At 47.4% G+C, this 18,178-nt stretch overlaps 1 protein-coding gene across 2 annotated transcripts; it reads left to right on the top strand.

Annotated features, from left to right (window-relative positions):
* The first annotated feature begins 645 nt into the window (after window positions 1-645).
* Window positions 646-18,094, top strand: LOC143133885 (uncharacterized). Of its 2 annotated transcripts, none has more exons than XM_076293815.1 (3): window positions 646-2,241; window positions 2,857-3,600; window positions 18,001-18,094. In XM_076293815.1, exons 1-2 carry the CDS (start codon window positions 1,084-1,086, stop codon window positions 3,463-3,465), a joined length of 1,767 nt encoding a protein of 588 aa, XP_076149930.1. In that variant the 5' UTR covers window positions 646-1,083; the 3' UTR covers window positions 3,466-3,600; window positions 18,001-18,094. The 2 variants fall into 2 exon arrangements, with proteins under 2 accessions (XP_076149930.1, XP_076149929.1); XM_076293814.1 differs by lacking the exon at window positions 18,001-18,094 and adding an exon at window positions 8,046-8,839.
* The last annotated feature ends 84 nt before the right edge of the window (window positions 18,095-18,178 follow it).

The following is an 18,178-nucleotide window of genomic DNA, read 5'->3' as shown; positions in this document are numbered from 1 at the left end:
TCACGCCCCTCGTTCTCCTCCTCCTCCTCTTTTCTCCCCGTTCCTCCGGCTCTCTGCTCTCTCACTACCTCCCTCTCTCCCTCCCTCTCTTGCTCACTCGCTCGCTCGCTCATGTTAGGTCCTGCCTGAAACCCCACCTCCTCGTCCGCTGTCTCGGCTGTAGATTCCTGGGCAGTGTTTAATTGAAGAGTGCCAGAGCTTTTGCAAAGGGGAAACAAGAGCTGGGAGCCAACGGACAGAGAAAGAGAGAGAGAATGAGAGAGTGAGAGAGAGAGAGAGAGAGAGAAAGAGAGAGAGGGCAGAGAGCCGCACTCAGATGCATACGCAGCCACTCGCCGCGATCCTACACACACCCTGGATCTACCCTCCCGAAGAGAAGTGGAGCGACTTTTTCAGTGGAGAGCGACTCGGCAAGAAAGCCAGAGAATTCCTGTTGTGAGGGTCGAGCAGGAAAAGCTGGGAAAAGAAGCGTGAGCACCGCGGAAGAGGAGGAAACAGAGCGACAGGAGAGGTAGAGAAGGAAAAGAGGGGAGGAGGGGGAAAGCGAAAAGGAGGGATACTGAGGGGGGGGGGGGGACTTCTGAGGCAGAGAATGAGCGACAAAAAAAGAATGAGTGAGAGGTGGGGAGAGGGGGGAGAGGGGGGGAGTGAGAGAGAGGTGGAGGGAGGCCCATAGTAGGAGAACAGGCAACAGGCACTGAGAGAGAGAGAGAGAGAGAGAAGTCATTAAAGTCCAACAACAACGGCAGCAGGGAGCGGGAGAGAAGAAGGGTGGAAAAAAGAAAACAAAAGAAAAGGATAGAAAAAGGAAGAAGGGGGAGGTGAATGTGAGAGGGAGGTTAGAGGGAAGGAGAGAGAGGGGGAAAGAGAGTGAAGGAAAACAAGCAGAAAGAAGGGGGGGGGAGTGGAAGCCGAGGGGTGGATGAGAAAAACAGGCCGTGTGAATGGGCCAGGAGCGCGGGGAGCTGGAGAGAGGAGGAAGCTGCCGCCGCCGCCGACGCTGCTACTCCGGCTCCTACTCCTCCTGCTCCTCCTCCTGCCGCTCACCTCCTGAGTCAAAGTGGCCTGCGGACTCCCACCAGCATGCTCTCCCCCACCTCGGACGTGTCCGCAGCAGCACGGGGTCCAGGACCCGGCTACGTAGTCCGGCGGCCTCCTGCCGTGGCCGATCCGCACTGCTACTGTCACCTCTGCGCCCGCGATAGGCCCTCGGCCACGGCCCCTGCTGCCCTGGCGCCCGAGTTCCGCTCTGGGCCCCGCGCGAGGGCCTCGCCGGAGGAAGAGGAGGGAGTAGCCGCGCTGGAGGGGCCCCGTGCCAGACGGCCGTTCCCTTCACAGAGGAGGAGGGGGAGGGGGAGCCGGGAGGGAGGGCCGGAGAGGAACGGCGTCAACGGAGGCCATATCCCGCCCAAGAACACGTCGAGAAGAGTGGACTTTTACCTAGGGCCGGACCACTGCTCTGTGCTGGGGGACCACACGCCAGGCTTCCCGCGGGAGTGGGGCCCATGCTACTCCCCGCCTCCGCTGTGGAACTGGCCGGCGGTGGAGCCGTGCCGGGAGCGCTGCGCCTGCCCGAGGGACGTCTGGCCAGAGTGGGAGAGGACACCTCTGCCCCCGCCACCGCTGTCGCCGCTGCCACGACCTCCATGCTGCTACTCGCCCGAGGGACAACCCCCCAGCACCAGCCACGTGCCGCACCAGCCATCAGCGGAGATCAGGGCTCATCCGAGGCACAGGGCGGTCGTCCACGGCGGCCTGGGGGAACCCTGCTGGGAGTGCCTACGAGACCACTACTGGAGGGACGCACACAGGCCTGACCTCATAGCTGTGGACCCTGTGTGCGGGTACAACGGGCAGCACCATCCAGCCCTCAGCCCCGTGCTCTCATACGGCCGCGAGCACCAGAGACTCAGCAGGCAGACGAGCCCTGAGCACGGGAACTTTAACGGGCCCACCCCGGGCCCAAGGACCTTCTTCGCCACCGAGGTTCCCCCGGCAAAGCTACGAGGGTCCTACCAGGAGGAACTCGCTTCCTGTCGGCTTAAGAGCGCGAACGGGCCTCAGAGGATAGAGCCCGAGCTAGACGGTCGTAAGGAGAAGAAGATGGAGAAGGAGAGTATGTCTGGAGCGGTGGGTCAACACCAGAGTCAGGGGAATGTGAGGGAGCAGATCCGGAGGGTGGTGGGCGACCTGGAGGAGGTGCTAGGAGGCCTGAAGCAGGTTCACCTGGAGATGAAGGAGGTGAGGAGGAGGTGGTGGAGGTGGCTTCATGGTGTTTTAAAGCATTAATGAACAGCAGCAGTGTTTGAATACATAGACTTTCTCAGTCTTTCACATTTAAAGAAAACTGCGCCGTAGCCATAATTTAGCTAAAGTAAATGTAGACTAAAACCTACAAAAGGTAAAGCTAAACGCTGCACTCTAAATACTGTTGTTTCCCATTATTTAGGTTTGTTGGTATGATTACAGGTTCAGGATCAGCCTAATCCGCTTTTTTGGCATTAAGCCAGAGGTTGATCATGCAGGGTTATTTTTCTGTCTGGAGCCAAGGCCCACATCATCCATTTTTAACATGATGACATAGTGAAAAATTCCCATTACAGTCCTATCAGCCTGAGATAGGATTTACATTGACTGCAGGCACATCTTCACCTCTGGCCCAGCCCTAGTAGGAGCAGTGATGTAATTCCCTTGAAACTGCATATTGTAGCTTTAATCTTCAGGATAGAAGTGTTATACAATATGCCTAACACAGAGATGATGCTTTGTTTATAAACACACACAATCTGGAAAACACTGTACCCCAAAAAAACAGGATTGAGTCTCAGGAATGAGTTTCTTTCTCTTTCTGTTCAGGTTGTGCAGCAGATTGACGTCTTGACCTCTAGCATTGACATCGACGAAGACGAGCCAGGCAGACGGACTTCCCATGAGCCCGTGCTTCAGCAGCATACTGTCTATCACGAGGTGAAGGCCCTCGTCCACAGGCCGGCAGGCGCTCACAGGTCACAGGAGCAGAAACAGCAGCAGCAGCAGCCGCTGGGCACCAACGGCCACCACACACCTACTACCCCCACCCCCACCTCCAAGCCCTCCACCTGCCACCCTTCTGTCACACGGCGAGGGCACACCACTGCTGGCCACCTGCCCCGGGCCGCGGCCCTGATCCCGGGCCACGAGGCCGCCAAGGACCAGAGTAAAATGAACGGCAGCTGCTTGGCCCCTCGCCCGCCCCGGGACCGGGTCAAAGACGCCCAGAGGCGGCGGATAGAGTTGTCGTCTCCGTCCAGCTCGCTGATTGCCAACGGCGCCGCCACCACCTCTGTCAAGGGCCACAAGTCTCCACCCTACCCCAACCACAACGGGCGGGTGGAGACCCTCCACGAGGACTCGGATGTGTCCATGAACGCCCTGCGGACTACTGCCCATGCAGGGAAGGGCAGGCAGCTCTCCACGGCCATGTGAGGTGGAGGTGGGGTTGGGGGGTCTGTGCAAGGAATGCTCCGGAGATGGAGTCTCCCACCTGGTTGCCATAAACACGACTATGCGGCTTACTTGGAGAGGAACGGCCCAGCCGGCCACGTGTCTGGGCTACTTAGGGTGAGTATAGAGGGAAGGGGCAGTGGCTCCATGGAGGTGCGGGCCATGATTCTGATGAACCGTTAAGATATTTGATCAATAGCCCAATCAAATTGGTACCATGAAATGGGTAGGTAGCAACACAAAACAGGCAAAAAAGGAATTTGACTTAACATGTACTAGAGTAGAATCCCGAACGGGACCTTTAACTGGGCAGGAGTTAAACTAATCTGCTGTGCTAAAATAATAGGATGTTGTGTTCTCATTACTCTCAGGCCAGGAACATTAAGTTTCAAATCCTCTTACGTACTTCCACAGAGAAAGGGGGAATGTTGCAATCTTATCTCTGATGAGCTTTTAAATACATGTCGTGACCCACAGAAATTACTTATCGGAGGTTTCTTGTGCAATTGTACTCTCTCCTCATTGAGAAACAAGCACTCTAAAAGTTGGACAAAAGGATGTTTCCCAACTTGGTATGGAAGTTTTTCCCTTAGCGAAGCTATTCAAAACACATTTCACTTCAGGACTTTTTCAGTCACTCTTCATTTGTCAGATCAGATGTGGCCTGCATTGATGTGCGACTCCTCTCGTGGTAAGTTAGTCATGCATAGTCCAGACCCTGGGGACTCCCCTCTCCTCAGCTCCAGTGACAGAGACAGAGAAACAGAGAAGAGAGAGAGAGAGAAACAGAGAGAGAGAGAGAGAGAGAGAGAGAGAGAGAGAGAGAGAGAGAGAGCCTTGTCTCTCTGGACCCCATATGGCCCTGATTGGGCATCCACTGAGCCAGATGCGGGCCAGCTGTGGCCCTGATCCCTCACTGTTCCCTGGGAGCAGCAGCCCCAGATCTCACTAGTGCTGGAGATGAGTAGCATCTGATGAGCGCTAATCAGATTAAGGCTGGAATGAGGGCCCGCAGGAGCCTGGGTATCCTCCACAATGCCCCTTATTGACTAGACCTGCTGGGGAGGAGCGGGTCCTAGTGGTGGGAGCTTTGATTGTGATCACACATGTTATGCTATGTTCAGTACACATCTCATGACACAAATGAACAGCCAAGTCACTGTGCTGTAGGTTGTGCCACTCCTGTCCTGATAGAAAGGGACTCTGGGCCTGAGCTAATCCAGAACTGGAGTCTCTAATGCTCCAGTCAGATCATTTATCCTGCCAGTATGCATGTTGACGCTCACACACCACAATGCCATTATGTGTCATTATGGCCATGACAGAGAAATGTAGTCAAATGCCTGTGTGCTGATGTCATAAACTATACAGTTTATGTGTCTAATCATTGAGGGATAGGCGTCCATGTAAATAGCAATTTGCCCTATGTCAGCATCTCATTTGGTTTGCATAACTGTGCACATTGGCTAGATTAGTAAACACCAGAGGGCAAACTCCTGAACTTATGTGTTTCCCTGAAATAGTGTTGTTGCAACAGTGGCATGCTTAGTGGCTGAGTTTTGATCGAGGTTTGTGTGGGTGTGAGGGTATGTGTTTGGCCTGAAAGGGAGGGAGCAGCCACATATGTTACAATAACAGGTCCTGTTTCAAAATACCAAAACACAACATCGCTGGTCATTCACTGCGTTTTCTGGGAAGCTGTAAAGTGGGGTGGGGATGAATCATGTTTCTGGGAATCGTTTTGTAAATGTGCAAAAGTGCTCTGGCTGAAGGTATTGTGCTCCAACACAGCGCCCTGTTACGACACTCACCGTGGATAGGAGCATTCTCAAGGAGCATTCTCAAGTCCCATGACTCACTCTCTTAGTCACCATCAAGATGTTAGGAGCCCAGTGTGTTTCTATCTAATCTGTGTCAATCTGAGATTATCTTCCGATTATGATTCACATGTGTTGTCGAGTGAGTTTTACTTTTTAATACAAATAAATAAACAGAGCAAACTGTCAGAACAAGGATTCAGAGTGCAACTGGTGCAACAATAGCCTCTCCTTCCTTTTGTGGTGGGGGTTCTGTGTGTGCGCCCAGGTTGAATGGCCCTCTAGTGAAGACTATGTGGAAGTGCAGTCTATTTTTCTTGCCGGAGCCAAGTGCTCAGTATGGTTTTAATTATAAACCTCTCGGCGGAAAGCCAGACTGAACAAGGCCAGCTCATATTGTATTTGTAATGGTCGCATAAAAACATAAGCACTCTCGCTGATTATTTCAGGAGCAGAGGAAGGGAAACTGCGTCAGACAGATTGAGCGTTTTTAACAAAGACCAAGAGAGAGAGCGAGAGAGAGGGAAAGATGGAAAGACAACAACAATTAGGACTGATTCTGAAGTGATTCTTAACTGCACCAACAAGCTCAGAGCCTTTATCAGCCTCACAGCCAGAGAGTGTTTTGGACGTCGGCCATGTTTACACATTAATCTCCTGTGTTGCGGATGGGTAGGGTGCTGTGATGACCGCGACGGCGGCCGAGGCCAGTGCTCGTCTGGTGGCCAACTGGTAACCACAGTGACGGGTTAATTACTACGCGCTGCGCCACTCGTTAGGCAGGCGCCAGCCAGATTCATTGAGAGTTCCCACACAATGACACCCATATCCGTCATTGGGCTGGGCCAAGCAAACGACAGATGGAAGAAAGGAGAGGAGGAAGGAAGGAAGGAAGGAAGGAAGAAGGAAGAGGAGGGGGAGGGAGGCAGAGAGAGAGAGGAAGCGTTCTGAGAATTTGGAGGGGTGGGATAGAGTGCCTGTGGCTTTTTTGGATTTGAGGTACGAGCATTGTTCAGATATTTGACCTGTTGCTTCGTTGCCATTTGGACTCTTCCATATACAAGTGGACTGGAAGAATGTGATTGTTCGGCAATACACTCTGAAAATGAGTCTGAGTGCTTTTTTGATGAGTTATTAAGGGGAGTAGCCACGTGAGGGGGTGGGCTGGGTTGTTTGATCCCCTCCCCAAGTCTGTGGATTCCTTCAAAGTCCCAAACTGCCAAAAGGCCTCTCATATCTTCCTGTGCATAATATAAATGGCTACTTTTGGGGGGGTAATGTCCCATCCCCCAAGCAAGCTGTCTCTGGCCTCAGGTTAACAATGCGTTAGGGATAGGGGGCAGTGTGTGTGTGTGTGTGTGTGTGTGTGTGTGTGTGTGTGTGTGTGTGTGTGTGGGGTATGGTGGGGTCAAGGGGTCATTCAAGAGTGCCACTCTTACCTAGTTTGGGCACCAAACACACTCCAACTCAGCTGTTGTAACCGATCACAGTATCTTCTGTCTGAAAAACATACATGTGATAAAAACTGATGGCATTGGTGCAAGAACCACAGGAAATTACTGCTGAGCCTTTTGTCAGCCTCACTTAAGCTAACTCCTCTGTAGCATAACCAGGTGCACCAATAAAACGCCCTCTCTGAAAGACATCTGCCAGATGTAAGATCTGCTCTCTTCCCAAGCAGTCACATTCAATCCAGCTGATATGGTGCAAGTTTACATTGACTGATTTCACAGGTTTTTACCAAAAAACATTTTATAAGATGTGCTTTCTAAAAGTCCAAGTGTATGTTTAAGCTTAAGTATAAGTATATGTATTCTGAAAAATCCTTCATAGGAGCATGGTCAAAAAGGCATTATATGAATAAAAGCTATATGAAAAAAGACATTATATGAATAAAAGGTATATGAATAAAAGGCATTATATGGATATTAATCCAGTCTGGGAAAACAAGAGGGCAGGTAATTTTCTGCATTGTTTATACTAGCACAGTAGGCTTCAGAATACATATACTGTGCTTACACTTACATACACTTGGACTTTTACAAAGCACACCTTCACACATGCTCATTTAATTCAATCCGTGATTAAATCTCAGTGGAGGCAAATAATCGGTATGATATCATATATGTACTGTAAGTGTTTGCAATCTTTATTTTAAATTAGAGAAATCTTTCTCAATTCTCAATTGAGAATTGGTTTAGGTGTCTGGCAGGCTATACACCATAACTTGTATCAGTTATAACTTAGTCCAAGAGCAATGTACTTTTCCCAGAGCAATTTCTCAAAAACTAAGATTCACTCTGTGCCCTCAACATAATCACTTACAGACTATCTCCAGGGTAATGCAAGAGGCATGTGATAGAAAGCTTTAATTTGAACCCACTTACACAGGTACTGCACGTATTACAGGAACCTCTACTGTTAGTTATAGAGGTGGAAATAATAAACTGTTTTTATTTTTATTCTAATAAAAAAATATTAATTTATTATTTATATAAATATATATTTTTATGTATTTATTTAGTATTATGGCACATTTTAGAACTGGCAAATGTCACTTTTCCTTCATAATAGATCATAGGTGCTAGTAAGTCATTGTTCCTGCTACACTTCTCATAATCCTCCTATCACTAAGACGTGTACACGGCTGTAATATAATAAGAATCACCATTACTAGAGCAAATGTGAACACTGCTCCAAAGGCAGATCTATGCTCACTGCTGGAAAATGTCTGTTTTGTAACAGGTATTGAGGCCAAAGAGGGGGAGAGAGTGGGAGACATGAAGAGAGACAGGCTGGGGGAGTGCTGAGTGCTGGAGGAGGCACGCAGCCTGAAGGGGGAGGCATTTCCAAAGGAATGGAACACTCCGGAACATCCTGCAATGCACTGGCAGACTCCAACTCTCCCCAGTGTTCATTCAGTCAAGCTCAACTACAACTCCTCAAGGGGACACTTACTGAGCACAGGCGCTTGTCCTGTGTGTGTGTGTGTGTGTGTGTGTGTGTGTGTGTGTGTGTGTGTGTGTGTGTGTGTTCTTTGTACGTTTCTGTGCCATGCTGTGTGTGTGTGTGTGTGTGTGTTTCAGAGAGTTGTGTATGTCTGTGATACATGCATATGTGTGTGTGTATGTGTGTGTCCACACACATTTCTAGTTACCTCAGACTGAGGATGGACATGCAAATATTACCAAAGAAACATCTGAGAACTCTCTGAGTTTCAGGATTTGAAAAAGAAAACAAATCCTCTCTTAGGCACAAAGTAATCCTGTATTGATGAAAAAGTGTCTGTATTTTTGCTGCTCTGATATTTTCAAATAAGCTCTGCTATGCTTGGCCAGTGACCTCCTGGCTAATGTCACCTTATCTGGTGTGAGCACACGCCTCAAACTTCACTCTTCTGAGGGGATATATAAACTGTGAGGAATGGCGATAATCTATCCACTTTTGGATTGGTGTTTTCATACAAAAGCTATTACACAAATAATGTGTTGGAACTGTAGCCAAAGCACTTAATCCTGAGATAAAAGAGTTGTAACTGGTCTTCCTGTTGTTTCAGTGTCTCACTCAATTCTAATTGCCACCAGGCGAGGGCACTGTTGCACCCACCAGGAGCCAAATTCAGCAATCCTGGACAAATGTGTCTGCGGGTCTATATTGTTCTTGGGGGGGAAAAGACAGAGATGTCAAAGTGGAACAGTTAAGATAAGATTTAGTGGTCTGAGAGGAGTAATTTAATGCTTAAGACAATTACATGAATAAACTTCACTCTCAGATTTCAGTATCTACTTCTAAAGACACAGCAGAAAAGAGTTAGTCAGAGCAAAGACAAAGAATTCATTTGAGGGGGAAAAAAGGATTTTGTTTTCTTGGAAGTGAGTCTTTTAATAGCTTCAAGATGAAGACAGGATGCAGTCTGCCCTGATACATTTTCCACACTCCAGCTCAAACACTCCAAATCAAATCAGCCGCTCTTCCTGTGATTTCATTAAAATATATTTCCATCTCTGAAACATTTCATAAATAAAACATTGATTGCATTAGTTTATTAAAACATTATTGGTTCTAATTTATCCAGGAATTCACTTGTCATTCAGTGCATGTGGCTGCTCTGAATAGCAAGCAGATTCACAGAGAGAGGTTCAATGTGCTTCTCACTCCCTTGCCGTCAGGATTGCTCATATGTATCCCAGAGTTGCCCCCCTCTTCACCCCCTGCCCCACTGCTCACCATCATGCCTCTGGCCCCTGTGCTGGCAGTGTCTGTGTCTCTGTTTATTTAAGTCTTGTCTGAGATATTCCCCACTGCTCTCTCAGCAGCCCCCCAGCCCGCTGCCCCTAACACACACACACACACACACACATAAACACACACATAAACACACACACACACACACACACACACACACATATATACGCAAACACACACCCACACAGACACACATATACGCAAACACACACCCACACAGACACACACACACAGACACACAATGTCAAAAACCTGTAAAAAAAGGTTTTAATGGTACGGTAAGTCTACCTCTATCTGGAACCAAGCGTTTTGGAACCAAATTCTTCATATGTCAATTATATTACAAGGGCCATTCTCCCCAGAGCAACTCAGGGTTAAGAGCCTTGCTCAAGGGCACAACAGTGAAAGCCAGGAATTGAACCCACAACTTTTCAGGCTACTGAATGTTAGCCCAGCTCCTTAGCCACTTTGCTACCACCACCCCATCTAGAACCACATGGCCATCTCGACATACATTCTGCTGGTGATAATATTGAGATTGAGATTGTAAGCTTTTGAAATGTATATGCTCTAAGAAAACATACTCTAAGATGCCCTGAGAAAACTTCATTATTCTGGCTCCAAACTATGACTCAAGTATAGTAAAGTAAGGTGAATTAATATACTTCTGAAGAGATGAGTGAGCGGCAATTGTTCTGCATCTGCACAGGACTTTTGACAGAGAAATGTCTTCTCTTTGTGAGATGATAGCTGCTATAGCCTCAAACTTGGCATGCAAGCTGCAAATTCTCTTTTACAGCATTTTACTGTAAGTCTAGATGACCAGCTAGCTTAGCAGCTATAGCCTGAAGTCCCAGATCACACGTACCCAGGCCATGGTCAAAGACTAACAGGCAACGTGGAGAACGGCTTCTAGCAAGTTATAAACAGCTGCTAACCATCTTAGCCAAGGCCAAGTCCACCGCGCTGAGGTCTACCTTTGACCTTTATTTAGACAAAATGACTTACAAGCCAACACTTTTACACAGCATTGGGAGAGACGCTACAGATGAAAGATATGCAGAGTGTCTCACCTAAACCTGTGAAGCATGATGAATTCCAGAATATTGTAGTTGTGCATATTTCTTTGACAGAACCTTCTCATTGCCAAGACGTTAGTGTTATAAAACCAACGCAATTATTAACATATGTCCATTGACAGAAAGTGTCATTGAGTTGTAGACTGAATGAGGTATTATACAATAGCCAATGTCAATGTTATGTTGAAGCAATTTACTGTAATTCTACTGTCAACATTTCAACCTAAACTAATATTTTAATTAGCATGTATGTCTAAGCAGCATAACTCAATTCTACTGTATTTATTAAGTTAATGACTTTACTGGACAGGAACTCTGGCCCTGAAAGTTGAGCATGTCTGAAAAGCACTGGCCAAAGAGTGACTCATATGTTACAGTTAGCTGCCAGTGACAAAACTCTGGATTTGGTTACAGCAGACAGTACGGTTCACAGTGCTGTTGTGGTAACAGAAATTAAGTGTTCTTGTGTTACCATAGTGCTCTGAGAATTCGTCCTGGCCAATCAAGGTGCTAATAACTCCAAGGTCACGGGTTCGATACCAGAGGAACACTCAACCTGAATAGAAAAACATACCCTAATTTTTCTGTAAGTCAGTTTAAAGGGTTGTGCTAAAATATGTAACAACATGTATGTAGACATGGCACCACGATTACCCCAAATGACTGAATGTAAGGGTTGGAGTTGGCACATAGCCTGCGTTTCTGTTTCTCGACTGGTACAGAGTGCGGTGGCAACAAGGTGAGATAGACAGCATGCAGATTATTAAAATGCACAGTATGACCGCACTATTACACAGACTCAAAGCGTTCGTTTGGTCTGTGAATAAGAAAATATGCCTGGGCTGGACATAAGTGTATGCCAGGCTTCACTGTGAGTCAGGAAGTCGGGGAGTTGGGGTGGCACCCAGCACGACCCCAATGCCCCATGCCTCTCTCTCTCTCTCTCTCTCTCTCTCTCTCTCTCTCTCTCTCTCTCTCTCTCTCTCTCTCTTTCTTTCTCTCTCTCTCTCTCCCTCTCTTTCTTTCCCTGGTCATCCTTGTCTGTCTCTGTGTTTTCCTGTGTTCAGACAGACGGATTGCTCTGTGCAGCTGCCCCACCCTTAGTAAAGGCGAGAACAAGTGGTGATGGTATGTCAGACAGAAACAGAACCAAAAACAACACAAAACTCTTATTTTAACAAGTACAACGTACACCCGTCCCACCCTGTTCTCTTACTCTCTCCTCTCTCTCTCTCTCTCTCTCTCTCTCTCTCTCTCTCTCTCTCTCTCTCTCTCACTACCACTCTCTCTCTATGCATGTGTGTGTACCACCCTTCCAAAAACACAGAGGATTCTACTTCTTTTTTACTATCTCTCTCTCTCTCTCCCTCCCTCTTTTTCTCTGTCCTTACAGCTCTTCCCCTCTCTCAGTCCTCTTTGTCTCTATCTCCCTCCTTCTCCTCCTACCCCCCCCCACACACACGCACACCGCTCAGTGCCATAACCTCTCTAAAGTTTGGCTAAGAATAGGTGCGTGTTTCTTACCCGAGAAGAGAGGATGTGGGTAGACAGTTGTTTGTTATGGAGGGAGGGAGGAGAGAGGTGGAGTAGAGGGAGAGAAAAATACCGAGATCCAGGTTCTGAGCTCCCCTCCACCCCTCCCCTCCACCCCTCTACTCCACCCGTCATCTCCACCACCCCACCCCCGACCGCTCCCTTGTTGAATGACAAGGGTGTGCTAAGAGTTACACTGACAGCCTATGCAGAAGCCCCTCTAAACATGGGCCTTCTTGGATCAATCCACAAAGAACAGACAGGCCTGCCACCACCCCCCTACACACACACACACACACACACACACACACACACACACACACACACACACACACACACACACACACACACACACACACACACACAAACTTCCACCTCCCCACACCCAAAGCACAAGGTAAAAGTTGTTTATGTGTTTTAATGTCCCAGTGATTTTTGCCGGAAAAGTACTCATTAGGATTTACCTGGTGCTCTCGCCAAGAATTTACCCCAAATAAACAAAATAAACACACAAACACGTCACAAAGGCAGGAACATTGAAAAGCACACACACACACACACACACATACACACACACACACACACACAGACACAGACACACAGACACAGACACAGACACAGACACAAACACAGACACACACACACACACACACACACACACACACACACACACACACACACACACACACACACACACACACACACACACACACACACACAGACACCCCCCCCACACACACACACCCATTCACACAACCACAAACACACACAAAACTCCAATTAAGTTGATGGATGTTTGGTGGTGCCTGGACACAAATAGCCATTATGACAGTCAGTCATAGCCGTAGTCTGCAGAGTACAGCTGTGTCCTTGCTCCATAGAGCGAAGGGAGAAGGCAATGGCATATGTGTTTTCTCCAGCTGATGTCATTCTCACCTACACTAAATATTCTCACTCTGTCATGCGAGTGACAGGGAAAAGCAGGTAAATATCCTTCCTGGGCTGGAGCTTGTGACCGCCGCCCAGGCCCCGGCCAATCTTCGCTATCCCCCGACAGCGCATCAGCGGCCACATCAGAGTGCCCGCCACGCACACCGCCCAGGAAGCTGCGCGCCACGATTTACGACACGGGCAAGAGAGTGGCGCACACATATTTGTCTGCCTTGTGCAAAAGCACCGAATTTGTGGATCAAATGGAGCACAAGAAAGTCAGAAGCTGAAATGATGATCAGCCATTTCTTCCATTTATTACTGTAATATACTGAATGTGAGGCTTTGTACAGACTGCAAAAGCAAATTTCTCAACAATATACTCCTGGACTATCGATCTATCTATTGTGCATCTTTCACTGACAATGCAATTGTAAATAAGGGGAAGAAAAATGGGTATAAGATTTAGAAGAAAAGGTTGTTTATAACCACTGTGGCTTTTCATGGTAACTCAGACCTACATATATCAGGGCCTGAAGTTAATCCCCATTCTGTTGTAATAAAAGTTACAGTAGCTTACACAGCTACTTGAACCATAAAGCAATGCATGGACCATGCCCAGGAAAAGCTCAGGCCACAGCCACAGGCTCTGCTGTTTATACATACTCAGTAGATTTGATTTCTCACACGGGAGCAGTGTTTATACTGCTCTGTATGCTACGCAAACTGTCTGTGAATGTTAAAACTGTACCAAACATCAGCAGAGGTGTCTTTGCGGTGATTTATGGAGCCATTTATCTGTAGAGGTGTATGTAATGGTGCAGGCTGGCCTTTATATTGCAGTCTATGTGGTGTCTGTGGGTGTCTAAGGTAGACTGTACATTAACATATATGTCTGCTGATGTACATTGTATGTCTGGAAGTTCTCTGCAGTAGGGCTGGGGGACAGGAGGGGCGACTGGCATACTGTCTGCAGTGCTATAGTTGAACCCAATGCCTTTCCTAATTCCTGCTCTGTGACACAGCGCCTGTGGAATTTCTCTGGTCGCTGCCTAAAGTGTCCGGCCAACTGCAGCCCTTGGCTCCGCTGCACGTTTTTTAGCTGCTCTGCAAGCGTCGCTCAAGCAAGCGGCCCGTCAAATAAGCCAGGCGTGCGAGAGCTCTCGCCAAAGGACATCCCATGACTTCACTACTGCACCATGGCGTGCATGCACATACACACACACACACACACACATACACACACACACACACACACACACACACACACACACACACATACACACACACACACATACGCACACATGCACACACACACACACACACACACACACACACACACACACATACACACACACACACGCACACATACGCACACACACACACACACACACACACACACACACACACACACACACACACACACACACAAACACGCTACGCACACATGCACACACACACACACACACACACACACACACACACACACACACACACACACACACACACACACACACACACACCATACACCACACACACACACAAATACACAGACACATGGCACACACCACATGCACACGCACACATAAATACATAGACACATGCCACACACCACACACACACACACACACACACACACACACACACACACACACACACACACACACACACACACACACATATGCTCATGAAGCCAGAATTTGCAGTCTAAACAGACTCCTGTCCAAATACACTGGATAACAGATCCAAGCTGGTCACTCTGCACTGCAGCCCTGTGCAGCCAGGCCATTCTTTTCCATATGACACCGGGAGGCAGTGAAAGCTCCAGTTGGCAGAGTTTTGAACATCAGTCAAACTCATAACATGACAGCTGAATTACTCGTCACAAATTCAGACATGAAATCACATCGATTGAATGCAAAAAGCAGGATACAGACATACCTGAGTACTATGCAAAACAAAACATAACTGATTTCCATGTTCGTGCTGGTTATGTTTACAAATGTGCATTGTCTCTATATTGTCTATTGCCTATATATTGTCTAGGCTAGAGTGACATCAACTGCCGGAACCACATTCCTTATATATGTGACTGTATTCAGTCATTAAAACTGACTGATTCCGATTGTGGTTAAGTCTCTGTCATCTACTCCAGAGTGTGTGTTGCTTATTGGCGCCTGAGCAGGAGAGGTTAAGTGAATGTTATGATTTGTCTAAAGTGATTAGTATAAGTCACGGGCTGGCTGGAGAGGTTAAGTAAATGTTATGATTTGTCTAAAGTGATTAGTATAAGTCACGGGCTGGCTGGAGAGGTTAAGTGAATGTTATGATTTGTCTAAAGTGATTAGTATAAGTGACGGGCTGGCTGGAGAGGTTAAGTGAATGTTATGATTTGTCTAAAGTGATTAGTATAAGTCACGGGCTGGTCACGGGCTGGCTGGAGAGGTTAAGTAAATGTTATGATTTGTCTAAAGTGATTAGTATAAGTCACGGGCTGGCTGGAGAGGTTAAGTGAATGTTATGATTTGTCTAAAGTGATTAGTATAAGTGACGGGCTGGCTGGAGAGGTTAAGTGAATGTTATGATTTGTCTAAAGTGATTAGTATAAGTCACGGGCTGGCTGGAGAGGTTAAGTGAATGTTATGATTTGTCTAAAGTGATTAGTATAAGTGACGGGCTGGCTGGAGAGGTTAAGTGAATGTTATGATTTGTCTAAAGTGATTAGTATAAGTGACGGGCTGGCTGGAGAGGTTAAGTAAATGTTATGATTTGTCTAAAGTGATTAGTATAAGTCACGGGCTGGCTGGCGCTTGTGCTCTGTCCCATTGTGACTTCTCAGAGACAGTGACAGGCTCGCTCCAGATGCCTGAGTTGAGACTCTATCTACATTCTCCCCAGCTGAACAAACAGCCACCCCTCTCTAATGTGTGACGTTTGCTCTGTGTGTGTGTGTGTGTGTGTGTGTGTGTGTGTGTGTGTGTGTGTGTGTTTAAGAGAGAGAGCGAAAGAGAAAGCACCATCTAAAAAGTTTCAGTATCTCCTCCAACCCCTTACGTTCTTTCTGTCTTCAAGAAAAAATTCCTCTTGCATCCAGGACTTGCATTGGTCAGTCCAATGTCATGTAATGTCGTTGGCCATTTTCAGCATAGTTTCTGTTGACCCTGCCTGCCTGGCGGGGGAGACAGTGAATTAGCTCTTGGCTCTGGAGGGCCACATTTCCCATAAACACCTCGGGGGGAGATGGACCTTCTGCTGGGAGCGTCACCCGAGGCAAATATTGGAGCGAAATTCCGAGACAGACAAGAATGGAGTAGAGTGGAGAGGAAGGGGATTTTCCAGACACCTTGAATAACACACCGAATCTATTCTGGCAGGGATGCACCTAGGCCACGTCCAGTGTAAACTGTTTGGGTTTACGTTTGACACTCATTTTCACCTCTCATCAACTGGTTGGCTTTACCCCTCAATACACACACACACACACACACACACACATATATAAACACGCTCACATGCATACACACACACACACACGTGCAAACGTCCCTAAAAGCAGAGCAAGTCTCAGCTTCATCCATTTCTTTTCTCTCTGAGTAGCTTGGCCAGCCAACAGACTCAAATGCTTTAAATGTTATTCTGCATCCACTGTTTTTCGAAATGGGGGTGCAGGTTGACGTCAAGCCTGAAATACCAGGAGCATGCCCTTATGAGATATGTCATTCTTACGAATTTTATGGGCACGTATTTCACGTATATCTTTGCAAACCAGGAAAACAGTGCAGCTGAGATCTACAGGTGCATAAAGACCATTCTCTCTTTCTCTCTCTGTCTGACTGCATGTCTCTTAACAAGCAGATTCCTATTAACCTAGACACAGAGAAAAAGAGAGGGGGGGGGGTCAGAGACACAGAGAGGGGGGGGTCATAAAAATAAACAGAGAAAGAGTGAGAGACAAAGGGAGGGATTGGACAGAGAGAGAGAGAGAGAGAGAGAGAGAGAGAGAGAGAGAGAGAGACGGAGAGAGAAAGACAGAGAGACAGAGAGACAGAGAGAGAGAGAGAGAGAGAGAGAGAGAGAGAGAGAGACGGAGAGACAGAGAGAGAGAGAGAGAGAGAGAGAGAGAGAGACGGACAGACAGAGAGAAAGAGCTTATTCATGCTTCTTCTGGCAGCTGGCTCTGAGACAGACACAGCGAGGCTCACAGCGAGTCCCCCGAGCTCTCCCCTTCACAGGGCCGTGTCAGCAAACACGCCGGCCGCGCCGCTAGCTCTTTATGTGCCGTGACTGAAAGGGAACCTCAGGAACCCGGACAGCACCGCCCCCCCCCCCCACACACACACACACACACACACACACCACCACCCGACCGCACCCAGCTTGACTCAGCCGCCACAAAATGCAGACACTCTAGAGATGCTGAATGTATGGAATAGGATGTCTGTGATTATAACTATAACTGTGTATGTGGTATGTGTGTATGTGTGTATTCGTGAGAGTGTCTATGTCTGTGCCTGTATGTGTGTGTGTGTGTGTTAAGTTCACCCCATCCACATCTCCTTCTGTGCTCTATCCTGACAGATTAATGACTATCTAAACAGATTAATGACTATCTAAACAGATTAATGACTATCTAAATGACTACCTAAATTAGCTAACTCATTGCAGAGTCTGTATCAACAGTTAAAACATTCGATCACAGTGCAGTAATATCAATTGCTTTGTCTGTTCATATACTCAACTAAGATGTGTAGCTCTTCCAGCCCATGAGGAATGACTGTATAGACATCTTCTGTCGTGACCTTGGATGTTTTCTCCATGTTTACTGTATATACATGTTACTAATTGTCACTATGTAGGCAAATGGTTATAACTGAATTACTGCATAATTAACAGATTAAAGTATCTCCTCTCAGTTACAGATGGGTGCACGTAAGCAAGAACTGACCCTGAATTTACAAGACAAGTGAGCATCACATCCGAAGACCACTGCAGACCCAGAATGTCCAGGAAATCAGAGAGTCCAGGAAAAACACATCTTTGGCTGAACCGTGCCAGCTTTGTGTCCATTTTTGGTTCATTTACACGTCCTGT

This window comes from Alosa pseudoharengus, unplaced genomic scaffold (assembly GCF_046254945.1).
Source record: "Alosa pseudoharengus isolate Yale_2024_CS ecotype anadromous, Long Island Sound unplaced genomic scaffold, YU_APseudo_1.1 YU_APseudo_1.1_scf_2, whole genome shotgun sequence".
Classification (NCBI taxonomy): domain Eukaryota; kingdom Metazoa; phylum Chordata; class Actinopteri; order Clupeiformes; family Clupeidae; genus Alosa; species Alosa pseudoharengus.
Note: the sequence above shows the minus strand (reverse complement) of the source record. Positions and strands in the feature narration are given on the sequence as shown.

What these genes read in the sequence shown, in the direction of transcription:
- LOC143133885 (XM_076293815.1), top strand. Translation starts at nt 1,084, where the DNA reads ATGCTCTCCCCCACCTCGGACGTGTCCGCAGCAGCACGGGGTCCAGGA. An exon ending in TTCACCTGGAGATGAAGGAG is followed by an intron (nt 2,242 to 2,856) that starts GTGAGGAGGAGG and finishes CTTTCTGTTCAG; the next exon opens with GTTGTGCAGCAGATTGACGT.